This window comes from Sander lucioperca, chromosome 9 (assembly GCF_008315115.2).
Source record: "Sander lucioperca isolate FBNREF2018 chromosome 9, SLUC_FBN_1.2, whole genome shotgun sequence".
NCBI classification, from domain to species: domain Eukaryota; kingdom Metazoa; phylum Chordata; class Actinopteri; order Perciformes; family Percidae; genus Sander; species Sander lucioperca.
The window spans coordinates 20607989-20622001 of NC_050181.1; the positions used below are offsets into that span (position 1 = coordinate 20607989).

A 14013-nucleotide genomic window follows, 5' to 3' on the forward strand; every position below is an offset into this window, starting at 1 on the left:
CTGTTTAAACATAATTTAAAGGAGAATTCCGGTCGATTCCAACCCGTAGCTCTGTTGTTTGTAAATTAGGAGTTCTGTCAGTAGCGAGAAAAACTAAACCAATCGGTGCTGCCTACACCGAGTTATCCTCCTGCTAGAGTTAGCACCAACAGGCTTAAACAGGGCAAGTTTTAAACGTGTTTTTAGCCTCTAAACATGCTCGAAATGCATAATATTTATAATTTGATATATTTGCATATTCTCTTTTGGCTGCTAATTGTAATTATAAATCAAAGTGAAGACATGAGATCATCTTAATGCTCATCTTATTTATTGATTGATTGTCAGCGTACAGCAGATAAACAGCAGACACATCTGACTTTTCCTCCACGTAGCAGCGAGCTGCGACTGCTTTAAACCATCACAGACCGTAACAACATCTACTAACATCAGCTGCTGTTCTTGTGCTGGTTCCCAGTTTCAGGAAAATAAGACCTGTTGGGAGATTAAATGCTTAATGAGAGAAAGAGATGAGAAGAGATGAGCTGATATTCTGCTGTACGTTGGTCCTGGAGAACTACTGCACAGGACGGATCTTCATGCTGATGCTCTTCAGGGAGTAGTCATCACCTTTCCATTGTCTCCAACTCACTCCAACACCATAGATAGTGCCGTCAGCCGCCCAACGATAAACGCCGTTTGGATTTGCATAGTGACAGTTGTTGTACCAGAACGCCCCCAGGAATGATCTGGCACAGTTCGTAGGCCAGGAGTCCTGGTCTTTGTCGAAGGTGGAGAACTTCTGTCCGTTGTGAAAACTCAGGGCGTCTCCTACAGAAACACAACAAGAGTATAATCACAACATTATGATACTACTAACAATGATATATATACTTTTGGAGTGTATTTCCTCCAGTAAATACCACAGTCTACTTCTCTACCTACAGTAAGTATAACTAAATAATACAACTATTGAACTAACAACACTGGACTGGTGACGTTTAATGGCTATTATGATATGTGTATATATATATATATATATATATATATATATATATATATATATATATATATATATATAGCTAGATAATATTTAGCTAGGCTAACTTGGCATAGACACACACACACACACACACACACACACACACACACACATCATATCTTCAGCCAGACGTCATCCATGCTACATTGAAGTGTGAATTCTTTCTAAAGACGTATTTTCAGTCTGATACTTCAACAGTTTAACAATAAACGGAGACTTTCTTCAGTTGAAGAAGTATCTTTAAACTGATGAACATCAGATGTGTTGTAGATTTATGGCTCAATTCAAACAGGATCAAGTAATTATTATCTCTCCATTGACTCTCGTTCATATTTCTTCTAAAGACGTCCCATTGGCTGGAAGTAGAAGGGGCGGGACTTCAGCTCTCTATAAACATTTCAGTTGTAAAAATAATTCCAAACCTATTTATCCTATTTACTCTGAACATTTAGTTATTTATTAAAATCATTTTACACTCCTCCCTCTCCCGTCCCTACAACCTATTAAACCAAATATTTATTCATTTCTTAACTACATAACTTTTATTATTTGTATCTTGTTTTAATTTGTATTTTTCATGACCGGCGGTAGCAAGAGCTACGCCGTTCCCACCGCAGGGCTGTGGAACCCTATTGTTTTTCTACTGATTAATCAAAACCAAAGTCTTTTCGCAATATCGCGCAATGCGCAAAACCAGCTTTTTTGAACACATCCTAGGCCGTGTGATGGATCAGCAAAAAACCTGGTAGGTAGCATCTCCAGATGGACCTGACCAAAAGTTACTCAAGGAATTTTGCTACGTTAAAGTTTGCGCATTTGACGACCAAACAAATTTTCTTAGCTAGCTACCACACACGTATCATATCATATCTCGACCAAATTAAATGTTATCAGCAAAGAACTTGAGATCATTGTTCAACATCCCACTACAATGCTCTGTACCAAATTTGGTCAAGATTGGCTTTTCGGGGGCGTTATAAGTAACGTTTATTTGTTTTGGCCAATAACTCAATGCATTTAAATGGGAAATTTGTAATTGCAATATCTCTGCCACGGTAAAAACAATCACCACGAAACTTGTGGTGCTCGTTCGGCATATTGCTCTGAGGTTCTGTACCAAATTTTTTTTTGTTTTGGCCCTTTTACTCAATGTTAATGGGATATTTGCAATGGAAATGTACCACAGACCTTGCAGCTCACACTTCTCCATTTTTACTGATGTTTTCCTCCTACCTTTAGGTTTTGGTTTTTTCTTTCGCGTGCTCCCCTGGTTTTCTACAATAAACAAACTTCTTAACCCACCTGACAAAGTTTCTACAACCTTCACAGTAGACAAATGCAACTCTTTCTCTCACTTTTTCAATCCAATATCAACACCATTCATAGGCGGCGATACCGTGCAATTAAACATTGCAGTTGGTGCTAAGTGGAGCGTCTGTCATAGCGTGATTGGTTATGTCGGTGGCATTGATTCTTAATTTCCCACGAAGCACCCACGGAGGAAAACATAAATCGGCGTCTATGACGCCGTTTGCAACAACCAGACCACCTCCCCTGCTCCTTCAACCACCACACCTGCCTCCCCCCTCCACCCTCTCAGTCACTCTCTCATTTCTCTCTGCTGTCCTCCGCCGTCAGGGGTGTTAAGAACTTTGTTTATTTTAGAGAATTCTTAAAGGTGGTCTGTATATGCGTGGAGGTGAACTGTTGACTGCTATGTTTGCAACAGCGACGTACCGCAGACGTCGCGGCTCGCGCCTCTCGATATTTAGCGACATTTGCCTCCCCTCCGCCCGGCATCGGGTTCCGCTTTCGTGTGCTCCCTGGGGTGTCGGGGGCGACTGGCGTGGGTGGCTTGGGCCCCGTCATAACTGCTTGCAGTTCTAGTTTGTATTGTTTTATGTAAAGCCTTTTTACTGAAATATGCAGCCCATTCTCACGCCAGTTAGTGAAATGGTCACGTAATTTTATCTATTGATTTGTGTACACGGACACGTCTATCATGTTTGTTTTTGGGATGGTCGGCACTTTTTTTAACTAATGTATTTCAATGGGAAGCATCTTTCGTGATCACAGCACAATTCTTTGTGAAGTCAATGTGAAGATGACGTAGCATTAAGAGCGACTATGGTAGCGAGTAGTATGAAAGGGTTAAAATCTGTGTAGGGAGGATGGTTGGGGGGGTGGATGGGTCAAACACAGGACTTTCACCAGGAGACCAGGGATCATGTCCCTCGTGTCACATTTACCCCAACCGTCCCGTTCTTCTTTTACTAAACCGTCCCGTTCTTCTTTTACTAAACTGTCCCGTTCTTCTTTTACTAAACCGTCCCGTTCTTCTTTTACTAACCCATCCCATTATTGTTTTCCTAAACCCAACCGTCCCGTTAGAATCGTGCTGTGATCAAGAAAGAAAAACGTGCTGACCACCATGAAAAAAAACGACATCAACGTGTCCGTGTACACAAATCAATAGATTGAAATTACGTGACCATTTCACAAACTGCCGTGAGACTGGGGTGAAATGTGCTACCTGTATAGAAACATAAAGTTGCCTTACAACCTGCAGCCTGTAAAACTCGGACCCTCCACTCGCCTTGTCATGGTAGGTCAGTGGCTTTCCTGTTCTCAGTTTGGCCGGCTGTGGCATAAGTTAGCTTAGCAGTCAGTTCCAATGCAGTACTTGCGTTGGGCTAGTGTGGATCGTGTTGCTGCGCTGTGTGATGTTCATTCATTCACCGGACCATCCAAACCTCCATGCCCCCCATCTCCGACTGAGCATGTCAGGTCGGCCCAAATGAAGGCAGACGGCTCCTCCAACGGACGACGGCACGGAACACACCGAACAGACTCGAGTCACCGACCTCGCCAGACTGTCAGACGGACGGTTACACACGGGGCCAATTATCGGCTCGGTGTGTAACTGCCTAAACTCTTTGTGTATTTGTTTAGGGACAAGTATGTATCATGAACCAATGTCACGCTCCACAACATTAATGGTTGAAAATCTCGTCCTTAATGTGGAAACCTCACCTGCTCCTCCATCAGTGAATCCAGAAACAAGCAGTCTGTATCCGTAGGACTCTGGGTCGATGGAGAATGAGGAGTAACGAGCAAACACTTTGTTTCCATCAAAGTCCTCCATGTCGACCAGCAGCTCGTACTTTCTCCTCAGAGTCAGGTGGTAGAGAGACTCCAGACCTGAAAACAAACAAACAAACATTTAGAAACAGTTTGATGAAGACGTGACTGTTAGTTTAGATTCATTCCTCACCGAGCCAGTACTCTCCAGCAGCGATACCAAAGCCGGTCTTGTATTGATCCCAGCCCCTGTAGAAGTTCACCGTGCCGTCCATCCTCCTCTGGAACACCTGAGGGGGGGGGATGGGGGGTTAACTAGATAAACACACAAGATATCTGACAGCTCATGTTTCCAGACAACAAGGATTTACTGGGATGTGATTTATTGTGAAGGAACTACAGGAAGTGTTGACTTCAGTTAAAATACTCACCGTCCACCGTCCTCCTTCTGAGACCATGTCACAGTACACCTACACACACACACACACACACACACACACACACACACACACACACACACACACACACACACACAAACACACGTCCGTGCTGTCTTTGGTGCTGAAACATTTTAACTGGACTGGAAAGCTGTTTTCTTTGTTCTTTAATACAAATGTGTCTGACATTGTGGCTTTTCTTTGTGATGTATTGGACATAGGCTAACTTGGCTCAACAAGTGACACATTACAACATGGATTTAGAGCTATTTTAGAAGTTTTTAACAAATCAGCTGGTAGCAGGGGGGCCCAGTGATGAAGCTCTGCCCCCACTGTGCTGAGAGTCTAGCTCCGCCCCTGTTCTTAGTCCTGTTCACTTCAGTTCAAGTACTTTAAACTAACTTTTTGGGGGTCATTTCTTAATGTAAACATTAACCTGGTGCATTATAAAAATAGGTGAGGGTTGCTTCTTGCTTTCACAATTTACAGCAGAAGTTCTCTGAGAATCTCTTTTATATCAAAGATAAACTGGTATTGTGACCAACATTTCCCTGACCTGACTGATATCAAATCAGTGATACCAAGCCCTGATCTGAAGGTCAACCTGCGTCCCAGAGAGGATGAAGTGTACCTGGACAGCAGACGTGGCTCCGATGGGATAGATGGTGTACACTCCACTGGGTCGGCTGTTGTCATCATTATAAATGTCACCGCAGTCTACCGGCAGAAGGAGCTTCTGGCAGCTGGTCAACAGAGGAGCCAGCAGGACGAGGAAGACTGAAACCAGCTGGAACAGAAGAGATGTTTTCATTAAGTTTATTCAATTCAGTCCCTCCAGACAAACACGATTATACGATCGCATAATTCAATGCATAATCTAGCCAAAGTCTGCATATTTATGCGGGGGCTGCATTTTTTCAAATACGCCGCACTTTCGCATCATAAATTGTCGATTTCCGCGCAAAATATGCGGGGCTTGCATGATTTCAAAAAAGTCACATATATCTTAGCAGAAAGTTGAAAAATGTTGTTTACTTTTTTTACACACAAGAGCAGCCATTTCCTCCTGTTGCCATGGGAACGTTATGAAGTGACGAAATTACGCAACGTGAACATCATTGAAAAGCTGCAAACCCCGCGATGAAGCCATGATGAAATCACAGTTTTTGCAAGTTCCCACAATTTATGCAAGTTCTCTCAATTTCATCGCATAAAATTGCATAAATATCCCGCATATTCCATCCCATTTTTTAAGAAAACGTGCCGCATAATCAAGGATTTTTGCCCGCAACAATCACAAAAACACTCTGCATTTTTCTGAAGGACTTTCAATTGGTATCACTCTCATGCACAGCTAGAATACTCTGTAAATCAAGCTGAAGACTATTGCTACCCCTGTCCAAAATCTGGGGCCACAAATGATTAAAATGTGTTTGCCAAACTATCAGATATATAAAGTTGTAAACTTACCTTCATGGTCAGATTTCAGCAGAAGTGATCTGATGAAGATCCTGATGTCAGTGTGTCTCCACGCTCTGATGTCTCTGGTGTCTCTCTGCACTTATTTATACTGTTAAGATTAATAAGTTACTGAGCAGCTGCTGTTTCACAGCGATAACACTATACATGGGTGGAACATCCAAATCCTTTGGATAAACGCGTCAGCTAAATGACATGTAATAAAAACATATCCTTGAGTGTGTGTCTGCCAGCCATTGGCTTACACAATGTTGGCACCCAAATCTGACACGCCAGTCAATACACAATATACTATGTATAGTATATTAAAACTCTCTTGTTACAGTAAAATCTGTTTGGCACAACAAGGTTTTCAACTCCTCATACTGTCTACCAAGCTGCAGGGCAGGACAGGTACACAAACTAATGAACTCTGACACATCTTCAGAGATTTCTGTCTATTCTTTGATAATGAAATTATTCCAACAGTGTGTGTGTGTGTGTGTCTGTCTGTCTCTGTGTGTGTGAGAGAGTCTGAGTGTGTTTGTGAGTCTGTGTGTGTGTCTGTGTGAGTCTGTGTGTGTGTGAGTGTGTGTGTGTGTGTGTGTGTGTGTGTGTGTGTGTGTGTGTGTGTGTGTGTGTAGAAGCTAAATGTCTCCAACTAATCCATTCATGTAGAAAATAATCCAGCCATTATTCACCGTGAAGATAATGGTAAATCCAGCCTTACTAGTGTGTGTGAATGTTTGAAGGATGTAAAAACAGCATTTAAAGTGTGATCACAAACATAAATGATGGTTAAGGTTAGATTAGATTTATATCAATCATGTAGCTGCTGTAGTTCAGGTCAGGTCAGGGGGGGGGTGACTGATCACAGATAACACGTCTGTGTGTGTGTAGTCTCAGGTACACAGCACTGAGCAGCTGCTGCTTCACACGGTAAGAACAGAGAGAGTGTGTGTGTGTGTATTGTCTTATGTACACAGCACTGAGCAGCTGGTGAAGGGTGTGTGATGATGTGGGGCTAGTTTAATTCCAAAGGCCAAGGGAACTTTATCAGGATGCATAGTATCCTGGATCCGTGAAATAACTGGCCTTTCAAAATAAAAGTCTGCCTGCCTCTATGGGAATTTAACATAGGGGTGTACTTACTTATGCCCACTGTATTTTAAGGAAGAACATTTATTTATTCACGATACATTATTTATTCACAAAGAAAATTGGTGTCCTTAAAGGTTGGATTTTTCCTCATTTTTTAATTAAGGCATTAAGATTAATTTCCAAAAGACGATTTTTTTATTCCTCTTTTTAGTCAAATTTAGCATGGGTGTACTCATTTATGCTGAGCACTGTAGCTGCTATAGTTCAGGTCAGGTCAGGGGGGGGGTGACTGATCACAGATAACACGTCTGTGTGTGTGTAGTCTCAGGTACACAGCACTGAGCAGCTGCTGCTTCACACGCTAACACTTTAAGACCCACTTGTCACAAACTGGCTCAAATGCATGCAACAAAGATAGGAGACCAAAACAGGTTAAAAATGCCAATAAAATGTGAGTGTGTGTGTGTTTGTGTTTGTGTGTGTGTGTGTGTGTGTGTGTGTGTGTGTGTGTGTGTGTGTCTGTGTGTGTGTGTGTGTGTGTGTGTGTGTGTGTAGAAGCTAAATGTCTCCAACTAATCCATTCATGTAGAAAATAATCCAGCCGTTATTCACCGTGAAGATAATGGTAAATCCAGCCTTACTAGTGTGTGTGAATGTTTGAAGGATGTAAAAACAGCATTTAAATGTGATCACAAACATAAATGATGGTTAAGGTTAGATAAGATTTATATTAATCATGTAGCTGCTATAGTTCAGGTCAGGTCAGGGGGGGGGGAGTGACTGATAATAACACGTCTGTGTGTGTGTGTAGTCTTATGTACACAGCACTGAGCAGCTGGTGAAGGGTGTGTGATGATGTTCAGTTCAGTTCAATTTTATTTATATAGCACGTTTAAAAACAACCATAGTTGACCAAAGTGCTTAACAAGGTTCAAAATCAAAGAGATAATATACACAAACAATACACAGTATACAATACAAAATAGCCAACAGCACAACAACAAGGTCAAGATATCAAAGCTCAACTTGATTTGAAAGCCAATGCATAGTAATGGGTCTTAAGCAAGGACTTGAATGTTTCAATGGTCTGAGCTGTTCTTACATTAATAGGTAACTATTCCAGAGGTTTGGAGCAGCCACTGCAAAGGCTCGGTCACCTTTGTTTTTTAACCTGGATCTGGGCACATCGAGGAGCATCTGATTGGAAGACCTCAGTGCTCTGACAGGTGTGTGGACATGTAAAAGCTCTGATAAATAAGAAGGCGACAACCCATTTAAGATCTTGAAAACAATTAATACAATTTTAAATTCGATCCTGAAACAGACAGGAAGCCAGTGGAGCGTGGCCAAAACCGGTGTGATATGGTCGCACTTTTTAGTCCCAGTTAAAAGTCGAGCTGCTGCGTTCTGGACTAACTGTAACCGACGAAGGGATGACTGATCCAATCCAACATAAAAAGAGTTACAGTAATCTAAACGGGACGTAATAAATGCATGTATGGCTCTTTCAAAGTCTTTGCGTAGCAGGTAAGGCTTGACCTTAGCCAATAGTCTCAGCTGAAAGAAGCTGGTTTTAACAACAGAGCTAATCTGTTTATCAAATTTGAAAGCACAAAAATCACACCCAAATTCTTGGTAAAAGGTCGAATATGGGAACCTAAAGTACCAAGAGCATCAACACAGGCACTAAAATGTACAGCACGACCAAACACAACAATTTCAGTCTTATTATCATTGAGACAGAGAAAATTCTGATCCAACCAAATTTGATGATGTGGGGCTAGTATAATTCCTAAGGCCAAGGGAACTTTATCAGGATGCATAGTATCCTGGATCCATGAAATAACTGGCCTTTCAAAATAAAAGTCTGCCTGCCTCTATGGGAATTTAACATAGGGGTGTACTGACTTATGCCCACTGTATTTTAAGGAAGAACATTTATGTATTCATTCACAAAGAAAATTGGTGTCCTTAAAGGTTGGATTTTTCCTCATTTTTTAATTAAGGCATTAAGATTAATTTCCAAAAGATGATTTTTTTATTCCTCTTTTTAGTCATATTTAGCATGGGTGTCCTCATTTATGCTGAGCACTGTAGCTGCTATAGTTCAGGTCAGGTCAGGGGGGGAGTGACTGATCACAGATAACACGTCTGTGTGTGTGTAGTCTCAGGTACACAGCACTGAGCAGCTGCTGCTTCACACCCTAAGAACAGAGAGAGAGAGTGTGTGTGTGTATGTATGTGTTAGGTTAGGTTAGGTTACTTTATTGGTACCCGTAGGTAAACTAGTTTTACATTCTAAGAGGCAGGACATCCTTAAAACTTTGTAGACCACAACATATCATGCAACACACAAAACATTAAAACATATAAAACCAGGTAGTAAAACATAGATAAAAAAGAATAGAAAATAGTACATGACCAAAGTGCTTGTGCGTTTTGTGCAAATAATTTTACCGTTTGTTTAACAGAGTGATTGCTGCTGGTACAAAACTGTTTTTAAATCTTGTAGTTCTGTAACCAGGAACTCTTAGCCTCCGTCCAGAGGGGAGATACTGGAATTCCTTATTCAGAGGGTGTAGGCTATCTTCTTTGATAGCCATAGTTATCTGCTGTAGTTGTTTAGCATACAGGGATGGGGGGTGCAGCTGGGACTCCCCAGTCAGCTTACTTGACCATTTTACAATTTGGTTTAGGCGATTCTTGCGCTTGACTGAAACACACCCAAACCATGCCACTAGGGAGAAGGGTATGATGGTTTCGATAAAAGCATGATAGAATAATGTCATCATGGTCTTATCTATATTAAAATGGTACAATTTTCTCAAACAGTATAGACGCTGTTGTCCTTTTTTACAGACAGCCTCACAATTCTCCTGGAAATTTAATTTAGAGTCAATAATTGTCCCTAGGTGTCTATAGGATTGTACTTGATCCACTAGTTGACCATTTATAGTTATAGCCTCATATCCTGCAGATTTTCCAAAATCAATGTACATATCCTTTGTTTTGGATATGATCAATTGAAGGTGCGACTCCTCACACCATTGGACAAAGTCTTCAATTATTGGACCATGGCCTCTGTCATTTTTATGGAGCAGACTCACTATGACGGAGTCGTCCGCATATTTAATAATGGTCCTATTTACATATTTGCTCTGACACATGTTTGTATATAGGATGAACAGAAGGGGTGAAAGTGCACACCCCTGTGGTGAACCTGTAGAAGAGCAACGCTGACCAGACAGAGCTCCATTCACCTTTACTCTCTGTGTCCTGTTTGTTACAAAATACAGAATCCAACCAACAAGATTAGGACAAAAATCAAATTGCTCAACAAGACAGTTGGCTAAAATATACGGTTGAATTGTATTAAAAGCAGATGAAAAATCAATAAAAAGAATTTGTGCATGGGACCCACTTCCCTCAAGATGTTTAAGGAGCAAATGAGGCAGAGTGAGAGTGGCATCTTCTACACCCCTGCGTGGCCTGTAGGCAGATTGCATGAGATCCAATGCATGTTCAGTTATCCTTAAAATATGTGGCCTTATCAATTTTTCAAAGTGAGAGCGATAGGTCTAAAATCATTGAGAGTTTTAGAACTACTACATTTTGGAACTGGGACCACTACCGCATCCTTCCAGATTTTTGGTACATGTTGCGTCTGCAGAGATTTATTAAAAATATGTTGGAATATGTGACTCAGCTCTCTTGTACATGTTTTGATCACACGCCCACAGATGTTATCAGGTCCATGACTTTTATTAATCTTTGTCCTACTAAAGACATTTTCAACATCTTTATATGTGATGTTAAATGTTGATTATCCTTGAGTTTGTGTTGGAGTCCTTGGACCTCCTGGCTGAAATCAGACTTGTCGAAACGTGTATAAAAAGAGTTGAAAGTATTGGCAAGCTCCGCATCAGATCCAAAACCCCTCTGGAAAGACATGGCTACTGTTACTGTGCTTCTGGGTACCTGGTGTGTATGTGTCTGTGTGTGTGTGTGTGTGTGTGTGTGTGTGTGTGTGTGTCTCTGTGTGCGTGTGTGTGTGTGTGTGTGTGTGTGTGTGTGTGTGTGTGTGTGTGTGTGTGTGGGTGTGTGTGTGTGTGTGTGTGTGTGTCTCTGTGTGTGTGTGTGTGTGTGTGTGTGTGTGTGTGGGTGTGTGTGTGTGTGTGTGTGTATGTGTCTGTGTGTGTGTGTGTGTGTGTGTGTGTGTGTGTGTCTCTGTGTGCGTGTGTGTGTGTGTGTGTGTGTGTGTGTGTGTGTGTGTGGGTGTGTGTGTGTGTGTGTGTGGGTGTGTGTGTGTGTGTGTGTGTGTGTGTGTGTGTGTGTGTAGAAGCTAAATGTCTCCAACTAATCCATTCCTGTAGAAAATAATCCAGCCATTATTCACCGTGAAGATAATGGTAAATCCAGCCTTACTAGTGTGTGAATGTTTGAAGGATGTAAAAACAGCATTTAAATGTGATCACAAACATAAATGATGGTTAAGGTTAGATTAGATTTATATGAATCATGTACAGTGCTCAGCATAAATGAGGACACCCATGCTAAATTTGACTAAAAAGAGGAATAAAAAATCATCTTTTGGAAATTGAACTTAAAGCCTTAATTAAAAAAAAAAAGGAAAAATCCATCTCTCCATTAGTGCATGTATAGGTACTGAGCATGGGCAGCCGCCTCACTCTGCTTTAGTTACTAGTTACTTTAGTTAGTCCACTACATTCATCTGTTACAGCTTTAGTTACTAGTTACTTTACACATTAAGATCACTGCACATAAAACACACACACAGACACACAGACACACAGACACACAGACACACAGACACGTTATTACACACACAAACACACACACACACACACACACACACACACACACACACACACACACACAGACATACACACATACATACACAGACACACACACACACAAACACATCCACGTTATTACACACACAGACAGCTTCATATACACACAGTTTAAGGGAAACGTGTGTGTATGTGTGTGTGTGTGTGTGTGTGTGTGTGTGTATGTGTGTATGTGTGTCTGTGTGTGTGACGGTCATTTCAATGAGAGAAACTGATATGCTCAGGATCCTGAAAGCTGAGGCCGTCACAACTGCCAGTGTAAAATATAGGCGCAAGAGTCTAAGCACAGCTAAAATACATATGGTGCTGGAATGGACAGTTAGACTTTAAAAAGCTGTGACATCTATTGTTGGTCTTGTTCTGTGTCCATACAACTGTCCAGCGTGGGTTTTGTCGGCAACTTTGTGCATGATACGCCAATGTTAATTCATTGAGTTACTGCAGATGTAGGCCTTACATGCCTGCCATGTTAATAAATAATCAATTTTCATGAGCTTGAAATATTCTATAAGGGCCTGAGCATTTATTCTGTTTTTGAGCAATGTTTCCCAATAGAAATGTATTAAATTCCCCTATTTAAATCTTGAAATGCTGTTTTCTCAAAATAATTTTTTTGTCATTCTCCAGTATAAACATGTCAGCCTATGTTAGTAACAGCTATGTACACCAAACTTTCCAGTTATACACTTAGCAGTATTCTTAAGATATTTATAGAGGGATTTGTTAATACATCATTCCTGGCCTGATTTATGTGACATTTCCTAGGTAATGAAAGCAGATATCCTGAAAATGAAAAATATTTTGCATCTGGTTTCATCATATGTTCAGATCTATCTACCAAAAATATATGCAACATTGTGCATATTTAATGAGATAATGCCTAATTTGCATAACTAAACATACAAATTTCAAAAACTTGTAATACATTTTTTTTATATACTTGTGTAAGTAGTCAACCGAGGAAGTTTCATTGAGATATCTATTATTTTAAAATTTTCCCCTATTCAACTGTAGCCTTAACACTGATAATTACTTTTTGCTGCTGAAATCATTCCTAATGAGGACCAGGAAGTGGGCGGTAACTAACCATATTTGGAATATGTGTGTGTGAAGTAATGAGTGCATTACCACTTTCAAAGTACAGGGGCGCTAGTGAGCACACCTCATACGCACACACATTGACTGAAAAACATGGGCCAATGCTAAAAATCACACAGGCTCCTTCAGAATGACTTCAGCATTCATTTAAAAGGGTTTCCCTTATGGCGACCTCATTTCATTCACCTCATTCAGTCCCCACACCGCAAGAGGTCCCCATGATAGTGTAAACAGATTCATGTCCCCACAAAGTGTTGAATACCACACACACACACACACACACACACACACACACACACACACACACACACACACACACACACACACACACACACACACACAGACAGACACAGACACAGACACACACACACACACACACACACGCACACACACACACACACACACAGACAGACACAGACACACACACACACACACACACACGCACACACACACACACACACACACACACACACACACACACACACACACACACACACACACACACACACAGACAGACACAGACACAGACACACACACACACACACACACACACGCACACACACACACACACACACACACAGACACAGACACACACACACACACACACACACACGCACACACACACACACACACACACACACACACACACAGAGACACACAGTCTCTGTCTCTATATATTAGGGATGAGCGAGTACAGCATTATCTGTATCTGTTAACCATATGAATTATCTGTATCTGTACTCAGACTGGGCGGGGCCTAACCCGGAAGTGGGCGGGATTTAACCCGGAAGTGGGTCGGGTTGTCTTGAAATGGGCGGGGCTTTAACGATATGTTATTTTAAGCATGCAATTGATATGGGTTGATCAGAAATTGTTATATTTATTGCTGATTAGAAAACTATTTACATGACAGCATCAGCATTGAGCTTCAGATCAATGGTTT

At 41.2% G+C, this 14013-nt stretch overlaps 1 protein-coding gene across 1 annotated transcript; it reads right to left on the reverse strand.

Annotated features, from left to right (window-relative positions):
• Nucleotides 1-457: 457 nt before the first annotated feature.
• Nucleotides 458-6130, reverse strand: LOC116065885 (microfibril-associated glycoprotein 4-like). Its single transcript, XM_031321509.1, has 6 exons — nucleotides 6010-6130; nucleotides 5171-5326; nucleotides 4534-4572; nucleotides 4296-4392; nucleotides 4055-4222; nucleotides 458-810 (listed from the first exon to the last, which is right to left on the reverse strand). Exons 1-6 carry the CDS (start codon nucleotides 6013-6015, stop codon nucleotides 557-559), a joined length of 720 nt encoding a protein of 239 aa, XP_031177369.1. The 5' UTR covers nucleotides 6016-6130; the 3' UTR covers nucleotides 458-556.
• Between the last annotated feature and the right edge of the window lie 7883 nt (nucleotides 6131-14013).